We start from the raw sequence: 25,988 nt of genomic DNA, 5'->3' as shown, positions 1-25,988 counted from the left end.
GCAGTATCTTATATTTGGAGAAAATTACTTCCGGCAGCCGTAGTAGCGCATCGCCGTAGCCTATCTTAAACTGCCTAATTAGTCTTCTAAGACGGATAACACATGGGTAATGCGTATGTAATGTTTCAGGATTTCAGACGAAAAGAATGGCCGCCTAATTCGTCTAAAAACCGGAGTACTCATTGTGGAGACAGATAATCCGTCTGATATTATGGAGAATTGACACCACGGAAGCGGTAAACTGCAAAAGCTGGTTGATGTAGTTTGAAATAAATCCTTTAGCAAACGCTGAACTTTTTACTTCCACGGAGAAACAACAGACGCCAAAAGGGGAATTTCAGCTTTGTCTTCACAGCAACGTAATAAACTATTTACACACAAACCACAATCAGCATCCCCTTAAGGATTCTTTTAGACACAAAGATATATAAAGTTTACGTCGAGCCAAGTGGCCCATGACGCTTAAGCGACCAGGAGTATGTCTTATCCCCACTGGATGGGATGCTAGTCCATCGCAAGGTTACCCCCCAACATTAATTCGCCGAAACCCATTTATACACATGGTTGGAAAGAGGTGCTATGAGAGTAAAATGTCTCGCCCTGAAGAACACAAAACAACGACCCTGGCCAGGGCTCCCCAAGATGTTATTTTGTGGTTTGGTCGATTCTTGGGTTTCATCTGAGGGAGTCGCGATGGTCCAAAATTACGGGTTCGATTGCTAATTGGGCCATTGAGCTGTGTTCGTCGCAAGATGCTTTACTTTAACAGCCAGCAACCATAAACGTACACAAACAAAATGATGTTATATAGCTTTAATAATTCGTTCAAGGAAACACATTTAGAGCATTTACCATTCAAGAGGTAATGCCGGATTTTAAATTCAGTGATTTGACAAATTTTACACATAATAACTACCACCGTTATTAAGTATGTTATAGTTTTCTTTCCTCGAAAGGAAAACGTTAAGAACGAAATAAATACACGTTACATACGGCAGTTTCGAAAGATGTCTCTGGATACAGTTGAAAAAATTATACTCAGTGGCGGATCTGGGGGAGGTTCCCGGGCCCCCACCTAATTTCCAGGCCAAACCAAGGCCTGTAGGGCTGAGAAACGTACCTGAAGGTCTGGATCCGCCACTGTGCACTGAAGCATTTCACCTAATGTTTCATAAAAACATGACTCTTCTCTAATAGTTCGCTACTAGACAGCCAAAAGATAGTCTGGGCATTCATTGAAATAGAGAATTGACAGAAACGCTACTGTTATAAAATGTAAAGAACGCCTAAACTAGAACCTGGAACAACACTGTGCTAATATGTCCCTCTAGCTATGTTATCCGTCCTTTACACAACGGAATTTTTTTCTTTCTACATGAATTTAAAAGGATCATGTTTAGAAGCTAAATCCAAAACAATGTGCGTGAAACCCATTGACTATCCTGGCCGTCTTCTTTTAAAGCTATAATTAATAAGTTTTTTTTCGAATTTTATATTAGTGTTCAGCACGTGTACTTTTATTACACCAAGAGCCCCTCTCGGAATTATTATAAATTCGACTTGTTCAGTTATGTATATCGACATGGAAAAGGTCGCACTTATTTGTTCGCTTGTAATATTTACATTAACTTTTACAATGAATCACTTCCCTTTTGTAAAGCGTAGCACTATCTTAACTAAGAAGTTTGTTTTAAATTTAATTAACCTTTCTTTACTTAATATTCAAACTAGATAAATATTCAATGAAATATTTTTGACATTATGAATTTAAGGGGAACAATTTTCCGACGTAAAAGTAATGAACCTTACATTTCCTATACATTGAATTGTGTTTTTGTTTTTTTCAAAATGATGTTTATTATTTTTGCTTATATATTGCTTTTTGATTAGTCGACGATTAAAATTCACCTTTGCTTATGTATGGACCGTGGTGCCATTTCGTGAGTCTCTTCTATTCTCTTGTACTCTCTTCGCTTATTGAATGCAAGCTCGAGGTTTTACGGTGAGACCATAGTAAGTAACAATGCAGTTTTCATATACACCTTATTGAAGAAACGTTGACCATGTGAAAAGCATAAACCATAGTATTCTGGGGAAACAGCCTTGGTAAGCGTTGTAATATTCCTTTTTAATGATCTTCAAGATTTTTTCTTTCTTCCAGAGCTTTTAGAGCATGATTTATACGACCTGTCTTATTATTATGTTTATTCTGTGACAGAAACCAATTATTATTTTTATTTCCCAGTAAACATTTGGGTCGCATCGTTCATGGTTTGTGCTTTTCATGGGTCAACGATTCTTCAATCAGATGTATATGTTCTTTTCAATTTTCACGGCCTTTCTACTCGCGTCTTTTGTAGTGTTTGTTTCTTTGGTAAATATTTTAGGTGTATAGCTCAATGTTGAGCCAAATCACAACATGACTCCGAGGCTTACGAGAAAGAAACAAGGTAAACAACATCGAGGTCGAGGGATGAATTAATAAGTTCTTTTCTTTAGTATCTTAAACCTCGAAGCCAAGTTAAAACTTTGATATATCGAAGTGCGTATTAAATTTGTGTGGCTTAGGGCCTGGGAAAAAACTACAAACCTTCTACCCTGCTATGCGTGTATTAAATGCTTTTTCTTCTTTTAACTGTCCGGGACCATCAATTCCTGGATTTTTAGCAATCACAAGGTTGAGGTTCAAGTTTGCTCTTGCACATAATAATTCCAGTGATATTTTTTAGTGTTTGTGAACATGCAGTTGATCAGCGGTAGTTCGATGTGCGACTTCAGGGACAGGTCCAGGGACAGTTGTAGAATACATTGCCTCTATGTCTACATGAGAGTTAATAACATTCCGCGATACTGACACTCTCGCGTCACTTGACGTTGAATCCCGGAGGTGCAGAATAGAAGCAAACGCGTTCTTAAATTGCGGGTTCATGATCCCGTATATAAAGGGATTAGTCATGCTACTGCAGTAAGCCAATAAATAAGAAACAAAATGAAGCCATCGAACACTGGTCGATCCGAAGACCTCTTTGAAGCCAATGACAGACAGAGGAGTCCAGCACACCATGTAAACGATCACCACGACTAACGAGGTTTTCAGCACTTTGTTTTCGGTCTTGTCCTCGGTTTTAGTAGAGTTGGGCAATGCGGAATGACCCTGCACTCGGCGAGCACTCTCTCGCACCGTTCTGTAGATCACGAAGTAGCAGCTGAATATGATGGTGGCGGGAAGGAAGATCGTTGCGATACAGAGGAAGAGGATGTAAGATTTGTCTTCCAGTCCCCATACGCAGGTACAGTCTGTGAATATCACGTGATAGTCTATCTTCCCCCATCCGTACAGCTGTGGTGTGTTTACGGCAATTGACGCAAACCAACAAAGCGCAATTACGAAATATGTAGTTTTTCTGCTGGAGAAAAACTTCACGTATAAGTGGCGTTTGACAACTTTGAAGTATCGGTTGATAGCGATGGCTGTCATTGTCAACAGTGACACAATACCAAAAATGAGTTGCGTTACACCAGCTATCTGACAAACCGCGTGACCAAAAACCCATCGTCCATAGCGAAGACTGACGATCCAAAATGGCATGTGTAGCAAGGCCATAAGAATATCGCTGAAAGCCAGATTTTCAATCAACAAGTTTGTAATAGTGTTGAGTCTGGCATCACGGTGAATGGCGAACACAACTAACGAGTTTCCAAAAAATGCGGTGAGACATATCAAGATGGCAAGGAAAACTTCGAAGCCAATTTGGACATCACTTCGCCCGAGGGAATCACCAATTACGTCGTCAGCGGTTTCGTTGGTGGGTTGAAATGGCGTCATGTTTCTGAGGAAAAAATGCACTGGAAGTTACTTTAATAATTTCTTGGTAATCAAATCGTTCTTAGGGCGGAGCCTCGTACCTAAGAAAATTACATTCCCAGGATCCGGTCCACAGGTATCTATTTGCCGCATTTAATGCAATATTTGCCACATTTTATGTGACGAGTCGTCTACACGAGCAATGTTTCGCATATGACAAATTTATTTGTCACATAACACCTAAGGCATCGTCTACACGTGCAATTTCTATGTGACAAATTTGTGTGACGAATATATTTTCGAATATTTGATCATGTAGATGGCACAACAATTATTAATTTATTTGTAAAAAAAAGGCAAAGTTTAGTGCGCCAGTAATGACTTTGGACAGCAGAGATAAGCGAAAACGCATACGCAATACGCAATGCCGTCGCAAAATTGTATGTGACGAGTCGTGTAAACAAGCAATTTTTTGTATGTGAAAACTTTTATTTGCCACATAAAAGCTTACCCGCCAGCTTCTCAGCAAATCTATTTGTCACAAAATTGGCCATTTTTCCTCGTCTACACGAGCAATTTTTACAAATAAATTGCTCGTGTAAAAGGCGCTTAAAGGAGCAATGTCATAATATTTTAAGTCTTTTTTCTGATTACATCCAAATTGAAGAAAACCTCAACATAATAGTTTTGTAATGTAGAAAAACAACAGAGGAGTAGTAAAAATGCGAAAATAACCTGGCAAGGATCGTTTCGACAGACGAAAATATGGACAGATTACGAATGATAAACTTGAACAACTTGCCAGTTTTTTTCAAGATGTGTTGTCCGTGACGTAGCTACTTTAACACGCCAGCTTCTCAGCAAACATATTTGTTAAGTAAATCCTGGCCAAAAAAAATTTACATAAAAATTGACACAAAAAAACATACATGCAGGACAACGAAAAACATTACAACTAGTTGCACAAGAGTTGCCATGGGGACGTACTACAAAAGTTGCCACGGTGTCGTCGGTTTGCATTGTTTTCCTAGAAATTGTGATGCAAACATGAAAGAACGCGCCTTTGCAACTAGCCGACAAACGATACCGCTCTGCATGGATTGGTTACCCTACGTTGACGACACTTTTACTGCATACACAAAGACAAAATTCACTTACACAAGGAACAGAACACCCACATCCAGTTCATCAGACAAAAACAGAGAACCTCCTTTTTAGACTATTTGGTAAGCCGAGAAAATAACGAACTGCAAACCACAGTTGCAGAAAAACGAGGCATACTGACACAGCAGATTACTGGAGAAATCACCCTACAACCAGACTTCCCAAAACTGGCTAAGAAAAAATACCTTGAACGTGATTTTATCAAGAACGACTACAACGATAGCGCTGACTTTATTAGACGAACCACCAACCAGGCTACTGAAACTACCGAAATGAACAGGAACCCGACATCCGTTTACATCAAGGGCACTTCTTAGACCATTGGCGGATTTTACAACCTTACAATATCTGCTTAGCACACAAATTTATAACTACGCCGCAGTTATAGGTTCCGACATTAACTGACTAACGTTTAAGACAAAGACAAACCTAACGACAGGCAAGGAGCGGTTTGTAAGATCAAATACTCCAACTGCCAGGCCTCCAACATCAGAGAGAGACTGAACACAAACGAACGACGAGAAATGGTGATGTCAACAATTACATTTCTAAACACCATCGATTTACTGACCACAGAATCGACTGGATCTCTGCTAAATGCCTAACCTACATCACAAACTATTTTCAACGACTGACTCTAAAAAGCTGGTACACATACTTAGAATAAGTGCTTCTCGTCAGATGTCACCAACTACCGGCGCATTGCATGCGTCTTATTCACGACATTGACAAACTTTACACGAGTCTTAGAGCCAACAATATCATGGCTAAACTGACCAATCAACTTTAACGAACCCGACTTTTAACATCATCAACTGACAACAACTTTTCACTTGACTCTGGAGATGACTTCCGCTCAGGTTGTCGAAACATCAGTCACCAACAAACAGTTCTTCTCAGAACTTATCTCACCGGACTATCACGCTAAACGGAAAAATTAAAGCTACATTTTTTGAAAAAAGCAGCCTCTTTAGTATACTAACATGCCTGCTTCCGAAGTTACTAAACATTGTTTAAAGGAGAAGAGGATAACATAATTCAGCCGTTATTGCATTTCTTGGTCCCTTCCTGGTTACCTTAATACTCGTTATTCGCTGACACGCAGAATATGACAGAAAATGAAAAGAACTTATAATTGCAAATTTGCTAAAAAACCAAATGGAATAGAATTAAAAACCTGCGAGCATCGATTTATCAAAAACGCAGCTAAAATAAGATATTGTTTTAAATTTGTTTACCGCAAAAACTGTATTACACACATTCATACTTGTAAAATGGCTTGTTTTAGCGCAACTTTCATTCAAATCTCTTTCTTTTTTAAATGAATTTTCGCTGATAGTTTTGACATATTTCAAGCATTTTGAAACGTTGCCTAGATATTGGTTAAATGGCTTTCACTGCTGAAAATTTCAATTGAAACGACCCAACACCATTCCGAATTGCGCGTCAGTGATAATTTATTTTCTGACAAATAAATATGAGTTTGGTTTCAGCCATTCCAAATATTGTATCTGAATACGTAATAACACGCTCACTTTTAATCAAGTATATTTTCTTACTGAGCAAATATATCCAAAAGACACTTTTAAATATAAAGCCTTTCAAGGAAAATATCGCATTTAAACTCAAGACCTATCAGACAATCACTGATATATTTCTTAATCATCTATCCTATCATTGCTTCGGTGGCACACAGCAAGTAAAAAGAGGATCGTTCTGGTCGCTGTGTTAATCCGTTTTCAATCAGAACATTTCGGGGGGCGCGGATAGCTAGAACATCTCCGGTTCCTTTTTTGCCAGTAGACCGGACTGCTGTATCAAAAAGTCAGTTTTAGCAAACCTATTTGCTTTTATAGTTTACTCCTTGACAAAAAAAATTGCGCGGAATTAAACGTTGCTTTATCTGGCCGTAACTTTTTAGAATTTGTCGTCTTAACTTGAACACCAAAAGAAAAGGCAAACAATACCGCCCAGTACTTTATAAATTAAAATTTCAAGTAACATGAATACTTATCTTGCCAATCGTTTCTTTCTATTCATTTACTAACCTTATGGCAAAACTTCACAGAATAGGTTAGCCTGTTGTGAAATCAAAGTAGTTTTCAGCTTGCCCTGTTTAATAACCTTATACGCACTCCGTCTGGCGCCAATGGTTCGTTCTCTTTTTGAGAGATAATTAAACTGAAACTTCAATTAACATTGCATAAATTATTTTAAATTGAAATTGGAAAAAATTAACTGGAAATTCATGAGCTAAGTTGCTGTCTTATTTGTGGGTTTTCAGTGGTTCACAGACTAGCTCAGACAGTTTGTTAGCATTTCTGTGTCGACATTCTATAATCGAAAGATTAATTTCGGTGTAGTTTGGCCTAGGCACATATAAGCATTTTATTTACATACAATACGTCAGCAAATGTAATATGTTTTTTGGCGCCACGCGAACGCTTATAAATATTGCGAACTTAATTTACTGAGCTACATCTTTCATAAAAATTGAGTTCTTACTCTACTGTAATAAGCTTGTAATAATTATATAAGCTCACCACAGACACCTGGCATTCACTGGCATGAACTTCATGACATTGATCATGACTTCAATTAATAAACAAATAACAAATAAACTCTCTTTTAAGGCATCAAAAATACGCGTAAAAGTTTGGCACTGGCTTCTTAAAAACGTAAAAAAAAATTCTGAGAAAACTTTTTGGCCTAAAAGCTTAAATCTTCATCAATTTGGTGGAATGAAAAAGCGAAACAATGAACATAAAAGTCCAAAACATATGCAAATACAGAAAAACCCGCGAGTAAAAGCTTATCATTAAAGAACCTGTTAGGCTAAAATTTGCCAATTAGAGCCCCTTTTCATAAGAACTTATTTTGCCAAAAATTCGAAAAGTCAAAACAGGTTCTTATTTTCTAAAATTGATTTTGGGGGTTGGGGGAAATAAGATAAGTCAACGTTCCAGATCCCTTTTGGATATATATAACCGAGGAGCCTTATCACTCCAGTTGCAATATAAATGCCAAAGTTGATAATACAGTACTTATTATTGATACAGTCACAAAAGGATCACATAAATATAGATATATGTGTGATCAAGAGATAATTCTGAATGACAAAAACCTTATATGTGTGGTATGCAAATTTATACAAGGAATAGGCCGAATACCACTTAAAATTCTATAATCAACAGTGTAAATTTTTCTTCAGAAAATAAGAATCTTAATATATAGCCTAACATTGTGTTAATTATCCTTTATGTAAGTACCTCTTTAGGCTAACCTGAGAAATTAGGTTCTTTCTTGTGGGTTTTTACTGAATGCTAGCATGCTAGAAGAGAATTGACCTGTAGTCATTTTATTTGCATAATTTTTAGACTTTTATATTTATTGTTACGCTTTTTCATTCCACCAAACCGATGAAGATCTAAGCTTTTAGGTGGATTCATGGTTAAAGGATTAACCAATGAATAACTATTCGTTATTGAGGAAAATGAAAGATAGTGTACAGATATGGTTACTGTTCAGTCGATTCTCTATTTTCCAATTGCCCATAATGCACTTTGTTTGCCCCCAAATTTTGCATAAACTATTGTTTTGGAAATATGCAGCCCTCCCAAGAGAATTTGAAAACAATAGTTTATGCAAAATTTGGGGGGCAAACAAAGTGTATTATGGGCAATTGGAAAATAGAGAATAGCGCAAATGCTGACGGCCACCTGAAACACTAGTCACTAAGGAACATTGTTTGCCTAGAAGCAAACACTGAAGACTACGTCGTTTGTTCAAACGACAGGAAAATATTTTACCAAATTAACTCCTTTACTGAACGTGACAAGACACAATATTTTCTTATATTTATATTTTTAAAAGACATTTTAACAGATGTTACTTTCACATGTCGGAAGTAGAGTTGGCTGCGACTCATGAGAAAATCAATTAGCTATCTTGAAACTGTGTAGTCAAACATGTCGGCAGACATCACGGGGTCAAAAAAATGATAAACTGTCAACTTATTTTGACCCCTGTCATCAATGCATTTCTTGGAAAAAGTATTTCTCAGATAAATGAAACGCTATGATCTTCTCGAGTTAACGACCCGTTCTTTGTTCTTGGCCACAATCTAATTCTGCTTCAATCACGTTCAATTGTTGGCTAGATACATTGCTAGATTTCCCCGCTGCCGTTTCATAGATATACCGTTTTCTTATTTTAAGTGTTTCTCGATTTAAGCTGAGCAGCTTGAAAGGCACAACAACTGACACTCACAGCAAAAAGACAAAATGTTATAAGAATTTTAAACACCTGGCCTGCTCTGACCTGCCCCTTCTCTCTTTGATTCCCAACTCTTGAAGATTAACTGTTTTAATACCCACCTGCCCCCTGACTTTAATAAGCGCCCAAACCCCCCACCCCCGAGATGGCAGATCATGACAATTATATGAACAAGAAATCAATTTAATGTTCCGCTTTTATACTTGTTCATTCATCGAGATTACTTTTGATGTTATTTTTCTTAAGAAAATTCTTTTGAAAACATTGCAAATTTAATTTATTTCTTTTAGATTTACCCTAACGTTTTTATGGTTTGAAAAAGCCCCCTTCCTTCTTTCTTCTCACTCTCTTATCCCCAACCCCCCCCCCCCCCCTTCAAAATGTTTCTTAAAGAAATAAGGTACCGTAGGCATAATAGAGCTTTCGCGATATTTCCGAAAGCTCGTGTCCGTAATGTTACTTGTGCTTTTCTCTTTACGAAATCAAGCCCAAATTATAAATGAATAAAAAAAAACATCCAAATAATTTCAAAGTCCTCTAAAAATTGCTCTTTAAGCAAAATTTTGTGCAGTAGAGTACTTTCTGGAACAAATACTTTTTAGAAAATCATATACAGAGGAATATATTTTGGAACGGTTGCTCAACTCTTTAATCATCGCAGCGTATGGCAAGCGTATGGCAAGTTTGATGTCGTGTCACCCAGGTCGAACAATTTCATACTAATCGATGTCTCGAGATGGTAAAAAGATTAATCTATTCATAATTATTTATGAGGGATGGAAAAGAAAGACATGTCCGGATATGGCTATTGTTCAATCGATGGCACAAATATGCTGGTGGCCACCTGAAACAGTTGTTGCTAACAAACAACGCCTGCTTAGAAACAAACAATCACAGGAAAAATCTGTTTCTAAACAGCAAAGTCATCACTCATCACTTTCAATTATAGAAAGATCGAAATTAATTCTTCTACGCCCTTTATACTAAACGTGAAAGGACACTTAAAACGCAAGGAAAAGGAAAATGATCTTTTTAGGCGACTTTTTTAAGGGAGCTAAAAGGGACTGTGTCACGGCTGAGTTAAGTTTATTTTATTGAGTTTTGCCAAATACTTGCTATGACACTTAATGTTTGCGAAGACATTATTTCTATGGATCTAAATGACAAAACCATAGCTTTATTAAAACCAAATATGTCTCCAGGGCGTAAACGAGATTAACTGTGAAAACTTTTCAGCCCAACAGTATTTCAAAAACCCATATCGCAATCCGTTTCAATCTTCCTCACTTTTGACCATCCGTACCTTCTTTTGTATTTGCTGTGTTATTTAAATGTCCTTTATCGTTTTAAGCGGTTATTATATATTTCACCTAATTTTGTGGCCATATTCTAATGGCTAAATTTGGCTAAAATCCTTGACACAGCAAATTTAACTTCCCTGTGGCGGAAATGAAACTTATTGGCTGTGACGTGTTGCCCTCAGGAAATCAATCAGCTTTGTTAAACTGGTGTAGTCATTAAATATGCCGACAGACCACAGAGCGTCAGATAAACAGTAACTGTCAACTTATCTTGTCACATCAACATAGATGCATTTTAAATGAAGTAATATGATCAGTCATCAACCAGTGACTTATTTTTTTTGACGTGCATGATATGTGAACAATTATTTGCTCCAATTCCCAAAATATCGTTTTATCTTCTATCTAGATGAAAACAATTCATAATATGCTTTGAATATTGGCAAAGAGGATATTTTAATTAGTTCAGGAGAGAAAAGTAATTAGGTCACGCGCAGAATATACCGCATTTTTAAAAAACTAAAACAGTGCGTTTAGAGTGTATGGAAATTATTCTTGCCAAAAGAACATTGACATCCGTTAAAATTCAGCTTAATAATGGGTTAAAAAATGTTTTTATAAAAAAAATCAATGTTGATATTTTGCCTTACTTCTTCCATAATATATTTCAGTCACCAGACGGAATCTCAATTCAAATCTGAGACGAAACAAAGTTGCCTTTTTAGCTGTTGTTCGATAACAACGGTTCAACTTGGATATCGGTGTAACTAACACAAAAAAGAAAATGGCGAAATCCAAGTGTTGGCTTAGAAAACCTTGAATTTCGCAGACAAATCTTCATTCACCTTGCCTTAAGAATTCACTTTAAAAACAGATTGATACCACGTACCTTGAGTCTTAGAAGACTTCTTCATCCACCTTGCCTCTCCTTAAGTTTATGTTATCCTTTCTGATGTGCTTTATAATGTGGGCGTCTGATAAACTGATTTAAATTTAAAACAAAAATAATTAATCATTGACCAGTAAAATCTATTTTCTTTGAAACATTCGTTTGAAATGCCCGCCAAAGGAGAATATTGTACCAAGGATTTATTGTACTGCCTTAAGCTCATGTGCTGAAAGATGCTACAGATCAAAGAAGTTAAAGAAGAAATGATCTGATCTCAATGTGACGCTTCTATACGTAAGGAAATGATTTAAGTTGCTTAAATTCGTTTGACTTCACCGACGTTTATTAAAAGAGACACCTGCTTTTTTTCTCTGTCGGCTGTTGGCTAATTACTGCCAACTCCTTTTTTTTTAAATAGGAGGTTAAATGCGTTTTTGTTTGCTTACGTGTTTTTATTATCTTTTGATTGGGCGGATTTACATACATGATTCAAGATTGACAGTTTGATGCAAGGCTCCTCGTAAAGTTTTAAACCAAAGAAAACAATCAGTAATTGTATTTTGTCAATAAAGTGGTTAAGATTGATAAGTGGCCTAAAGCGAAATAATATGATGACAGGCAAACTAAAAACGAAGCAAGCAAGCAAGAAGAGCGGCCCAATTTAAAATATCTCAAGCATCGTAAATGTTTAAAATAGCAGGGATAAATGCATGGCCATATTAAAAATAGCCATGATAATATCCAGTGCCCTTAGAACCCGACTAAATCACCACTGAATAGAGCTTACTGCCTGCTGGCGAATAACGTGAAAAATATCCCCAGATCATGCGCAGGTCAATTTAGAGCACAGAGGAACACACAAGCTACAGGAATGATGAATTCCAAACTTTCAAGAAAAACAAGTAAACATCGACCAGGAAAGGTCCCAGAGCTGCTACTGCGGAATTGCGAGCTTAGCTGGACTCGGTTCGATTGTGAAAGGCGGGTGCTTTCTTGACGTTTCTAAAAAAATGATCACTATCTCCTAAATAGCTTTCACCTAAAGTAGTACTTCACCTAAAGGTAAATAGATAAGATAACCAAAACTTATTAGCTTTAAATTGCCTCGCACCTTCCAGAATTTTCCTTGCACTCTTTAAAGCTAATTCATCTTCATTTACTGTGTCACACCATTTATCTTTTTTGTAAAATTAATTTTGCCTGCCATAGGCAAACATAACTGAATATTTTTTCTCAATTATAAAAATTCGTTCGAAGTTAAAAATCGTTGAATACCTTAATCTTCTGTTTTCCTTCAGCGAACAATATCCAATCTGCTGTTTTCATCATGTAAAACCTCTTCAAGATCATACTTTAGAAAAATCAGTTATAATTCTTTTTTAACAATACAACTAACCTCATTTAAATATTGTTGTCTATGCATAATTGCAAAATGAGCCATTTGTGGCCAATTATATTTTTTATCTTTTCTTAGCTTTTGTTTCGGGATTTATATTTTATGGATAACATAATATTTATCATTTCGGGTGTGCAGGCGAAGAAAGCACATAAAATACAAATATTACAAATTTGTGTTTAAAGCCCATTGGTGCTTTACGTATAATTTTTTTTCACGCCTGCGGTCAAAAAGGTTTGAAATTAGTGCAGGACAGCGCGACATTTTTTACCACACAAAACATGAAACTTTGGCCTAGTCAGCGTTTGTGCATTTTTTTTCTCGTGATGCCTATTTCCCCTTAATTCGAAATCGCACACATTTGTAAACGCTGTTCAGATTTAAGAGACCCATTCGAAAACGAAGCCCGATGGTATTAGTGTGTGTGGGGGGCGGGGGGGGGGTGCGATAAAAAGGTTTTCGAAAACACTGCGTTTTGTTAAATTGTATCAGAAAGAACGAAAGGCCAAAACGCATCAACGAAAATAAATGAGTGTTAAAGAGTCCTTAGGCTTTCTTTAACTGTGATTTGGCAACTTGACTTCGAATAACCGAGGCAAGCTGCCAGAAAATCACGTTAAAGTGATTTTGAGAAAAATCATGGTTCGAGTTGTAAAATAAAGCCGGATTATTCGCCTTTATTTTTTAGTTTGTTTTCGATTTTCGAAGTTGGGCTGGGGCTTGAATACATGTGTAAAAAAGAATCCAAAGGAGTATAAAGTTTATGCCCGACAAAAAACAATCATTCCACAGTTTTTCCTACTGGCTTATGAACATTCACTGGCACGGGATAAAAACATCCAACAGCTTAAAAAGAAATGTCTAAAAAGCACAAAGACACCATTCCAGAGACAATCAAGGCCGCCATTGACATAACAAGCTTCTTCGTGAATTCCTCAGTAGCGTTTCTTCTCGTAAATGTGTATTCTTTATTTTGTGGCGACGACTTTTCTGACGAGACCTTGGTTGTTTAGCCAAATCATGACTGATGCGATTGCTGTTGTCCTTCCGGTTTGTTTTCGCCAACATTTTTTCGGTTCTCTCTTGTGATTACACAGACAGAATCCTGACGACAGCTCAGTTAAGTTTAACTCTTTTGTGAAAACACAATTAATTACAACGTGTTTATAAAAATATCAAATAACTAAATTTTCGTCAAAGCACATTCAAGAATATTGAATAAATAAATTTTAGTCTATCTTATGCGACCTTCTATTACGGTTTTTTACTTCGCTCGTTTATTCTTTCCTGCTTTGAGTTTTGTGTGTTTAATTGACAGAAAAATTCCATCCGAAAGCCGTCAACCTTCGATTTTTCTACATTTCACCATAATGATCGCGTACGACAATAGTTTATTGTTCATTGCATTTGTTTTTCAAGCGACAGACGTTACCATGGCAACGATGGTTATTTTCTCGTAATCTAGTCATAAGCTTGGTACCCATTTTTAGTCATTTTAAGCCATTCCTCTTGGATGTATAAAGAATTGATTTTGAATAGTCATCTCAGAACAGTATCAAGCTTAGTTTACATTTAACGGGAAAGATCTAAAAACACCCACAGGCCTCGCTTTTTAAGTTGCTAAACGGAGACCTTTCTTGAGATTCCAATCAAATTTTGACAGTAGAAGGCTTTGCGTTTTGTTCGTCGTGCTCACGGCTATTTCCCCCATGAATTTATATTTGTGTCGTAGGAAACTTAAAAATAATGGTCCATTTTATTACTAATTGCTATTTTAAAGCACTAAAACTGCGCGTTTGGCTGCGGATGGCTCGGATAGAAATGGATTCAAAAGAATCGATATTTATAGCCGAAGTTTGATTTCTATCCCTAAATAAAGCTTATATCTTCAGTTAAATTTTCAAAGACATTGCTTTTCATGTGCAAAGTTGCCTACCACTTATTAGACCAAAAGTCTGCGAAATCCCCATAACATAAATGAAGATTTCGTAAATGCGCGTCTGACAATTAACTTTGACAGCCTGCGGCAGTTGTTATAAACATTCGCTGCTGCGAGCCCCCTTAATTATGATCCAGATTCTGGGGATCTCAACTCTCTGAAGAGATGACTTTTAGAAAACTGAACAAAATGCAGTTTCTTCCACGAAGTACACTGTTAGGGCTGTGACATATTAACTGAAAGCTTATTCTCCAGAAGGCTGGGCTAAGTACTAGCTGTTAATCAAGCTATAAAAAAACGTGATCACTTTTTTTTTTTAAGGACGACACGAGTCAAAGTGTTTAAGAATAAAAATAACAACGGTAATAATTCCAAAAAAACAAAATCGGTTTGAAATGTGGTTACAAAGCGAGGAAAGAATCAATTTTTAATGTAAACATCACTGGCTTATTCAAATGATAGGTTTCCGTTGCCAGTTGAAAACTAATAAGGGAAAATAGCTATTAACAATGCAACTGTCAAAATGATTTGTTCAGGATAGAAAAAAATGATTTAGAGCCGGTATAAAGAAATTACACGAAACGAAAAATTGTGGAATATCTGCGTTTTATATCGCGATTAAATAAAGATAAAAGTTATTCGCTTAAATTTTTCCTTTAATTAAAATGAGAAACAAAACGTAATGACTGCCAAACGCTTAATATATAACAAGCAGTTTAACAAAATGACACAGCAGTTTTGAATGAAATTCGATATCTGCTAAAATAAAAATGACAAATTTCTCCTAATATCAAGCAAGCTTTCTCTTACCCGGGATTGCAGAGGTTCAGTAGTTCTTCTTTACGGCTTCACCGAACTAAAGCGTACGTGCTGGCATTATTTATTCTGCCCTCAATTTGTCATGGTTTCAATGCAAAGGACCCCGCTGGTTACAGGTGACGACATTCTGCGCATTTACGTAATGAATAATAACTCAATAGGTCGAGAAAAATAGACATTTGTCCGCAAACCTGTCATGATTTCGGATTAGTTAGAAGGAAACCACCTTTCGTAATGAACGAAGAGAAAAATGTATATTCATGGATATTTCATGTGTGTATGTGCTATCTTGTTCTTCCCAGTGAGATCCTAACACAACTTAGTTTCGCAACGCTGTTGTTTGCATTGAGATATTGAATTTTTAAAGACAAGAAAGAAATTTATTTTTCTTCCTATATGTTTAGTCTTTTTACAAGTCTATTCACTCCCGCCCTTTTGTATGTCATTCACGCCAGTTTAGACTGCGCAGAAGAGCTTCAGCTGTGCTCGACCTGTTAGTTGCCGAGTTAAGTAGTACATAACAATTTCACTTGTCTATGGGTGATCCAGAACATTCAGTAAAATTGTTTATTTGACGTTGAATTTATTGAATTTTTAATGAGGCTTGTACTCGTTGAACAGTTCTAAATATGTTTCCGTCTCCTTTTAACATTTAAGTTTCTGTCGAGATAATTTTGTTGATTGCTATAATAAAAAGTGAATGAACATTTTGGAACAAAAAACCAAAGGATTTTGTAAGCCATTCAATTGGAAGTCTGTCGGTCTGTCAGTCTCTTGGTTGGTAAATTGGTCGGTCGGTTGGTTGGTTGGTTGGTTGGTTGGTTGGTCATTCGGTCGGTCGGTCGGTCGGTCGGTTGATTGGTTGGTTGGTTGGTTGGTTGGTTGGTTGGTCGGTCGGTCGGTCGGTCGGTCGGTCGGTTGGTTGTTTGGTTGGTTGGTTAGTTGGTTGGTTGGTTGGTTGGTTGGTTTGTGGGTCGGTCGGTCGGTTGGTTGGTTGGTTGGTTGGTTGGTTGGATGGATGGATGGATGTTTCTACTCATTACTTACACGGCACCATTTACGCGTAATGGCTAATAATTCTAAGAATGACCATGTACTATTGGCAATATGTGACTTGTGTTTTGAAGGTCTGTTAGTAGCAGTGGCCGCTCAAAAGTTTCCAAATAATTGTAGTCTACAAAAGCTCTTCTGGCCAAGGTTGCTTAAGATATCCTTATTATTATAAAAAATTTAATCTTCGAGAACATTCAGACATTCTTAATAATCTTGCATCGACCTAAGCAATCTATTTCTTCGAGAGACTACAACGCTCAGCTAGCATTAACAAGCAACTTTTTTATGCTTAGAACGTACGGTATGGAGTCTAGGAATAACTATAGTGGCGAAAAAATCCTACATGTTATATAAAACTGTATTAATTTCCTTCGAAAAAAAAAAATAAACTAAACTTACGCAGGTGTTTTGTGCATACAACATATCGCGAAAATGTTGGGAAGCAAAACTTTAATCCATCTGTTTTACTCGAATTGAGTAATTCCTAGGGAAAAAAAGGCAGGCATTAAGCTTTCTTACCAGTCGCTTTACACGGCAAAGCTTCAACTCTAAATGCCCCGATGCACAATTCCAGTGCCAAAGACAGGTTTTTTTATCCGCTGACTATCGCAATCACTACGAAAATGTTTTTCTCACCAAATGCAGTGAACTTTATATCAGAATTCTGTCAAGTGATGTCGTCTTTGTATTTCAATGGCCATATTTCAAGTAGCTACAAATATTGATATACGTTATAAGTCACGTTTTTAGATCGGTAAGGATTAAAGCAGAGTACGTTATTGTCTAAACGTGCATATTTTGTGATTGGCATAACAGAAGAAGCAAACGGCACGTTTTGTTTGCGTAGTATATACGCATGCAGATAAAAAAAATTTCTGGATAGTCGTGTAAAAATACCGAAAAATTCGAACGTTTCATCGAAGGGCTGACAAAATACAGTAGAATCCAAATTTCTGGAACCTCTGAGGAAAACGAAATTGTTTCGAGAAATCGAGGGGTAATTAAAAATTACAGAAAAGCACTACCCAAGGGAAACGAAAATTGGTGCAAGAAACCAGGAGTCCCGAGAAACGGAGGGTTCGAGAAATCGCGATTCTACTGTAATATTCAATCTAAATACAAAAGCAAGTAGTCTTAATCGCACTTTCGACCAAAACATTACTTCTCCCTTCATTGTGATTTCTTGCCGTTAGATAATGTTCATTTGCAAAATTCATAGAAAGACTTCCTATTTGCGCTTTCCATCAGTATTGCAAAAACTGCTTAAAAATATAAAAAAAAATCCATTAGATTACTACAGCAGGCATAATTGAATGTTTGGCCAAAATTGCAGCTTTGTAGCGTTTAAAAAGCAGAGTTACTGCGAAAATATTTCGTAAGCAGCAGCTATGTTTGTGTCCCTCTTCGGAGCACAAATATGGCGCCATAGAATTGTGCAACCAGTACGGTATATTCTACCATTAATGTTATTCGCTTTCACCTAAAATCATTTAAGATATCACTTTTAAATTATTATCACATGTGAAAAAATTAAAAATACGATAAAAATATGCGTTTTTGTGACAGTTTAAAGAAACACGTTCATCCAGGACAGGTCATTTATGTCCACTAAATCGATACTAAATCGATACTAAATCGATACCAAAATTTGCACAGGGGATTATGAGCTTTATGTTTAGAATATGTGAAGAGAGTAGCCATGTTGGATTAACAGTTTAGATTTTAGAATTTTGATGACATCGGATGGAAACCAGCAAAACATAATGTAAATAGTGATTAGTCCCGATACCTTAAAATATTTGAAAAAAAGAGAGTTTTCACTGCCTACGTGGGAATTCTTAAAAGTTCGTCCTCTCTGTTATTGAAAAAACAAGAGGGAAAAAAACTAATAACAATGAACGTTAGACCTTTTTTTTTAGTTTATCCACAGAAAAGAAAACTGCGTATTGCACTTTCATATTATTTAGCCTTATGTTAATTTCATTTTTAAACCATTAAAATAATTAAAAATATATTGTTTACCTTTTGTTGTAACCAAAGGTGTATGTCTTTGAATAAGCTTCAGTAAACCAATTGTGTGCGATACTCGTAGCTTTAAAATACGTTTTTTTTTTTTAATTACGCCGCAAAGTTCAAAATATCGCACAGCGATTTCACTCTTCTGTTCCCCAGGGAGAAATCCCTGAAAATTTTTGCGGGGGCGTGCGGCGCGCCTCAAGATACCTTCACCTTGTTTCAGACCACATTATGCGATTACCCCCAATCCTATTTTAGATATTTCGGCTCGAAAACCATTCCTCGCCACCGCACGTGCACATACCTGTAAAGCTTATATTAGGGAGTACCCCACGGTTTTGACCTCTTCGAAATAAAATGTTTTGTGAATAAAAACGCTATAACATTACAGGATCAGAACAGGCCATTATAGTGGAGGATACGACAGCATCAAATGTTACACAGCAAGAGGAAACTAAAAATAATGATTTCTAAACATAAACAATGATCAAACCACTTTTTAATATTCATTTTCCCTCGTGGCCGAATTCAATTTCATAATTCATTCTGCGTGAAAATAAAAGCTTTTCTTAGTCTCTGTTTATCATTTCACTTCTTGAATGACAAAACACGTTAGTTGGAATTTTTGGCTTTTATGCGATAATGACAATTCACTTGCCAAACGTAGAAAATTACTTAATCGGCTTTCTTTGCTATGTGTAGTGCATGTCACATTTTATTTTCTAACTCGTTGTATATGTTCCAACTGTTCAAAGATGACAAAGGCGCATTAAAAACACATTTTACACTAAAACAATAACGATTTAATTCGGTTTATTCACGCCCGTACGGATTTCGAGAATTATCTTAGATACAGAATATTAAATTTTGCTTAAAATTTTAAAGTTATAAGGTTGATTTTTATCGACATTTTTAGCTTTTTTGAACACGAAACAGCAGCAAATTGAAAATTTTTCATATAAGGAATATTAAATTTACGGGGCGCAAAGTTAAACAAAAATTGGAATGGTAAAAGAATTATATATCCTTTGTCATTAAGTACATAGGAAGCTATTAAGGAAAAAACACCATTTTCTTCAATAGGCAACAATTACCGTATCTAATTCGCAGCACGTATACCTGCTAGCAGAAAAATAACATTATATTGTTTACGAAAGGTATTCTGTAAAATTGCCTTGGTGATAAAAACAAAAAAAAGATACAAAAATTTGCAACATTTTGGTGAACAGTTTTCATTTAAATTTAAACATGATGAGGGTTAATTGTAAATATATTTTCAAATTTTACCTCATTTTTATCTCAAGTAGTCTCAGGAAGCCTTTTTTACCTGCTTTATTAATCCTCTCTTACACTTAATTTGTCGTCGTTTGGGAAAAGCTAAAAAAATTTGTTGTGTACTAGTTATTTTGTTGCCTTGTACCCGATTGCTATTCATGTGCAGCCCTGTATTATAATCCCACGGCCTGCTAAGAGGAAACAGTTCCTTATTGGAAATATTCCAACGTTTTGACCGATAACGGATCAGCTCACAAATTTTTGAAGCAATTTTCAATAACACTTGTAAACATCCAATATATAGATAATACAATCAGCCGTGAAAAAATGAAAAAATATATATATAATAAACTGATTCATAGCTCAATGTTTGGCTGAGGGTTTTAATAAATGACAAACTTTGTTTGTATACAAGTGAAGGCTTTCTGTATAGGCTCGTCTAAAATGCTTAATGCGGATTGCGAAAAATCTTGATGGAAACTATGCTCATGATGTCCAAGAAATCAGATAAACAATCTGCAGTTGCAATAATCTACGTTAAACGTACCTGAAGTTGATATAAAACGCTGTATTGACTGTGGCTTCACTTCGATGCTTGAAAATGCTGTTAAACATATATTTCAACGCACAAGCCAGTTTCTCGATAAAAGACCTCCATCGTATATATTTACTTGTTTTATGAAAGTTGGTGTGTGATTAATATACTTATTTCCACCCCAAAGAATTGAATAAAAACATTTATAATGAAGTCAGCGTGAGCGTTTTAGTGATTGGTTCAATTGACCAGGTGGTGAAACCGCCAATATAACGAACAAAATTGATATGCGGCGTTAACATAATTGTATAGCCAAATCGTTGAAAGAGGTTTTTTTAATAATAGAACGGGTTTTTGTTTCATTTGATGCTGGGAAACCAAACATTCCATTCGAGAATTTAATTTGGGGTGCCGAAAATTAAGAATACTCACTTTTTAAGGGCAACTTCAGCTAGTTCTTAGCGTTTTAATAAGCATTTTTTCATGAAAATATAAATACTTTGCCAAGCAAACGGTTGATGGAAACAGTAAGAAGGAGAAAACCATCATTCAAAAGTTGGTATTTGTCTTGGTGCACCGTATTATTATGATAAAAAGCATTTAAATAATGTGTGGTTATCCGACAAAAGGGTAAATAGATATTTCTTGTAGAAGCTATTGCCGATACTTAATGTGTTCCTAAGAGCGGAGAAGTATATACGCATCGCTTTAAACGTGTCAGAACATACACTGATTAGATCATCTTGAAAATGAGAAGAAGCCATCACTGTAATAACATTGAGAGAAATAACAATAATGAGAGAAATCACCTCAGATTAAGAAATCCTCAAAACGAGCTTTCGTTTCACCTGTCGTCGGGTCGTTGTAACATTTTGCGATTTTTGGATTGAAATGCATTTGTTAGATGAGCAACAACAAAAAAATTGCTCATCAGGGTTTAAAAGTCTATGCATGGCCACCGAGAGAATTCTAAGAGCAAGTTAAACTAATATTATCTCAGCTGGAAACGATGGAAAAGAGTAGAATAATTTATAGGTTACTTGTGGTTGAGGTCAAGACGAGTGGTTAGACTATTTGTGTAATCCGGCCTTTTCATATTATCATAATTTGATACAAAGCTCGAAACAATGTTTATTTTGAGAGGATAAATAATCGAAATAGTTTATATATGGGGACTATGGTGGAAAAACAGAAAGAGAATGAGATCTTCACAGTTTTATTTCAAATTAAACAAAAACCTTGCGAGCAACGACTTCTTGTCAAAAAGCTTCCTCCACTTTAAACCGAGCATGCGAACACTTGTAAAAATATGCGAGCACGAGCAAACGAGCACCCACTAAAACTTTACGAGCATTCTGAGCAGAAGCCTAATTTTCAGGGACAATTCATGACCGCTAAATAACACAACAATATCATAAGTTGATTTTTACCCTATCATTGACAACAACGATCCACATAAATTTTCTCCATATAATATAAATGTATTGCCAGACAAGCAGGAGACGAGAAGAAAGAAAAGAATCAACTGAGAAACTAACTCAGAACTAACTGAATGAAAGAAATGTATGATGAAATAAGTAAAATGAACTGGTATTTTGAGCTGGAACTTTAAAAGTTTAAAACTTTTATTATAATAACTTCATCGGGTATTGGAGCATATTCTGCTGACTAAAAACAATTCTGTTTTGCATAATTGTCTGAACTGAATAGGTTTCGCTTGACAATGACGAATTATTTAGTTTGCCGCCTGGATTCTTCTTTGATATTGCTGTAATTCTTCTCCATCTTGCTGGCAAGGCTAAGAATTTGCTTCCTCTTCAGGTCTTTCGGGCTTTTTATGTAATAAAGCTCAAAAACAGTTTGCAGTTGTAGATGGACTACAGAGCTTCGAATCAAAGTGCTGCCAGCGAGCAAGAAAACGGCGCGAACAGTTGAATGGTTTCCAGTGCTGATTGGCTGGCTGTTTTTTCTTCTTTCTGATTGGACCAGAGCAGCGGGTATATTTTAACGCGCTGAGCTTTCCATTTTATACTTCCAAATGACAATTTCTTTCCTGTCTATAGAGTTCTGTTAACGTACTTTTAAGAGAACTCCGGTTTTCTGCAAAGTTTTATAAAGCCTGTTTTTTTCAATAATAAATAAACGCCGACTCGATACCGACATTATTCATTATGTCTTTAATACCTTTTTCTAGATGGTACTAGATACCCTCTGAAATTATTATAATAGTAATAGAGTTTATGTTCTTGAAAATAAATGAGTTTTTGGCCCGTCTTAGAGATCACTTTGAAATAAACCTGTAAAGCGGTCTTTACACGAAAAAACTTGGCAAACTCAAGTTGGTGTGTGTGAACGACAGAACAACAGTTGGTCAGTAAAAAGTTGGCAAAATGTTGGCGGGAATATAAAGACAAGTTCTATTTGTCGCGAACGGACCAACTTGTTTGACGTTGTTGCGTCGTTCACCCACACCAACATGAGTTTGTCAACACTAGTTGTCTAAAAGTTTGTTGTGTAAAGGCCGCTTTAGTGAGTTGGGCCAAAAGCACGCGAACATTAGCATCAACTCTATTGTCATGTATATAGCCTCTACGAGTTCTGGAAATTATATTCAAAATACAAAAATCGGCTTATTAGAAAACTCATGGTTAATTTTCAGTTATTAACTCTGGAAGATAAGCTTGCATCCCCATCGAGTGCAAAACAAATTGCATACATAGAGTCACAATGCTTACCAAAACGTTAGCAAAAGATTAAGAGTCGCAGCCGGCTGTTTTTTTTCGACAAAATTAGATTTATTACAACCACTTTAGCGAACCAAGCTACGACCAATGATCCAAACATTTGTGGCATTTTGACCACTTACACGCATATCTACACTGCCTAGAAAATAATTTCAAAGAAACTGTTGTGCTGAAACTGCGGCAAAATGAAGACAATTAGTTCAATATGAACAAGGTGCTGATTACTAAGCTTATGAAACGCCGTCGTTTTGCATTCTTAAACCAGCTGACATTCCGAGCGTTAACGAAAGAACGTTTAGAGTAGATTTTTATATACACTTCGAACGTTTAACATGTGTTAAAGTAACGTTTTCTTTAATAACCCGACTCCGGGGGAAAAACTTGTAGTTAAAGGTCACTTTTTTTCTGGTCAAAGTGTGAAACTGAATAACATTTGTTATCGCGGTGAATAACGCAAATTTAAAGCCTCGACCACAAATTACGAAGGAAAAAAAAATGCAAAGCCAACGAGAAAATAGTTCGTTACTAGTAGTTGATTTTATTCTTTTTTTTCTTAATCGAGTATTTTGAATAGCTTGTACCACAGCGTTTTTCGAATGAAAAGGGCATGAATAACATTCGTTTAATGTTCATCGGACGCCTTTCTGTCATGTTCGATATCTCCGTTTTCGCATTGCAAGTAGCAAGATAAAAATCGGCTTCACAATTAAATCCAGTCAAGCACACCTGCCAGAAGGTTCATTATTCAGTCACTATTCAATTTTCCGTTGAATTCTAGGCGCTATTTGGAAGTCAAATCCCTAAAACAAATGCAAATCATTGTGACAAAGATCCACAGTAAGCCGGCCTAATTTTGTCCGAAATTAACCGTCCGGATTCCAAAGACCAATTAGCCTTTTAAAAACTCCTCCTTTTAACATTGTGATCAACATGACATTTTTTAAGCATAGAACGGAGGCAGAATATTAGAATGCTTCCATTGATTTTCCAGTTTTGAAGCATTGTATCATTATGACAATCCCTAAGAAGAGCCGGTTATAAATTGACCTCAGTTGCTTTTGGAAAAGTTACATAATTTTAAAACAGCTCTTCAATACTCTGGGTTTAATGTTTATACTAAAGCAACTGGTGTTAACACACATGGCACAATTGTACTTCAAGTGACCCTGTTAGTATTGCACACACTTATTATAAGAAGTTCTTACCCAATAAATTTAGGTCAAACTTCTAAGGAATGGTATATATATGGCTCTCCTAGCACCCTAGCATCCAACTATTGAGCTTTGTTGTTCTGCAGCCAAATTTTAATTTTAAAATATCGAGAAAGTGCGTTTATCAATACAAGATGCCGGCATTGGCTTATCACTTGGATCTGACCAATCAGAAAATCATTCGCACTCTAAAATATTTAAATGCAATTAAAGAAAACTATGTATTGAAGATATGGATTAATTTTAAAATTCTAGAAACGGTCGACCAGATTCAATAGAGGAAATATTAAGTACGGAGAGCAAATAAAAATCGAAATATGACATCTTCTGGAAAATTTTCTGCTGTGGTAAAACAGTTTGAATTATCTTCTAACAACAAGAAAAGTAACTATGGGATATTTTATTGGCAATCAGTCGATACTATAGAACCAGTTGTAGAAAACCGACGGTGCTAACACAAGAATAGTTATTTTGGGTGCCTTTGAGAGGAGATTAAACAAAGTTTTAAAATTAGGACAGGAATACAGACAAGAATTGAACAAGATGTTGGAGTTCAATGATCTCCATGCACCACTTATATGTCCAGGATTGGATGCAAGCATTGTTTAAAAAGAACTTCATGTTTGACTGTGCTATTTGGCATTTTCATATTATTTCATATTTGACAGAATTCGATGACCCCATTAATTTTTGTACTATTCTCGGCTGCATTAAACAACGAATTGGAAGAGAACTAACAGTTTATCATTTGTCCAACTAATTAACATTTTTATCAATAGAATAGACAGCGTGCAAACACTACAGATGTTGCTTAGACACAACTCCAAGTGAAGCAAGAAAAAAGCTGTTATGCTCACTTCTAGCAACAAATAGCAGATCTAGACTTAAACTTATAATTTCTTGTGCTTTTTCGCTTTTTATTATTTGCTCGCAACTTGTGTTTTGATCCTGAAACACAACATTTCACGCTAAAGTAAGCAACGAGACAAAGATGGATAGAGTTGCGGTTGGTTTACTCAAAAACATATACTGACGTGTTCTCTTACTCTTCCAATGCACTTTCCGCGTGCCAGAAAGAGATCTAAAGGTTTACATTAACATTGAATATGATTTTTCCTGTATAAATGATTCCAGGATGAGACTAAGGCATGTAATACTTGAGATCCAAGCATCCAATTGAACAAAACAAACAGCAGGGCCCTCGAGTTTGCGTTTATTCACTGCCACGATGTTATGTTGATTCGGACTGACAAAACTGAGTTGTTGCTAGACATTGTTTTCCTAACTTCACTGCTATTCAAATATCTCAAATCGGAACTCGAGTTAGTTGTTCTGCGAAGTGATATGCATATCGATTTGAGCACCTTACAATTAAACGAGCAAGACCCTTTTACGGTTGGATGCTGCGTCAGAGCATTGAATTATTGCACATATTTCGACCTTAATAAAAAAAAAGTACGATCTCCTACCTGTTAGGACTGCACGTGCCAAAATTCTGAAGATATCTGCATCATTTGATACCTGGTTATCAACCAGGGCGACCGTTCAACAAACCTCAGTCAGTCT

At 36.2% G+C, this 25,988-nt stretch overlaps 1 protein-coding gene across 4 annotated transcripts; it reads right to left on the bottom strand.

The window, feature by feature from the left end:
* Window positions 1-804: 804 nt before the first annotated feature.
* Window positions 805-25,988, bottom strand: LOC144650911 (melanopsin-like). Of its 4 annotated transcripts, XM_078510713.1 has the most exons (4): window positions 20,480-20,634; window positions 11,435-11,527; window positions 7,018-7,150; window positions 805-3,830 (listed from the first exon to the last, which is right to left on the bottom strand). In XM_078510713.1, exon 4 carries the CDS (start codon window positions 3,824-3,826, stop codon window positions 2,726-2,728), a length of 1,101 nt encoding a protein of 366 aa, XP_078366839.1. In that variant the 5' UTR covers window positions 3,827-3,830; window positions 7,018-7,150; window positions 11,435-11,527; window positions 20,480-20,634; the 3' UTR covers window positions 805-2,725. The 4 variants fall into 4 exon arrangements, with proteins under 4 accessions (XP_078366839.1, XP_078366836.1, XP_078366837.1 ...); XM_078510710.1 differs by lacking the exons at window positions 7,018-7,150; window positions 20,480-20,634 and adding an exon at window positions 25,892-25,988; XM_078510711.1 differs by lacking the exon at window positions 7,018-7,150 and having other exon boundaries at window positions 20,480-20,633.

The sequence above is a fragment of the Oculina patagonica genome, chromosome 4 (genome assembly GCF_052425735.1).
Source record: "Oculina patagonica isolate OP01 chromosome 4, crgOcupat, whole genome shotgun sequence".
Classification (NCBI taxonomy): domain Eukaryota; kingdom Metazoa; phylum Cnidaria; class Anthozoa; order Scleractinia; family Oculinidae; genus Oculina; species Oculina patagonica.
The sequence above is the reverse complement of the archived record's forward strand: the minus strand, read 5'-3'. Positions and strand labels throughout refer to the sequence as shown.

Coding starts and splice junctions, on each gene's coding strand:
- LOC144650911 (XM_078510710.1), bottom strand. CDS start 3,826: ATGACGCCATTTCAACCCACCAACGAAACCGCTGACGACGTAATTGGT.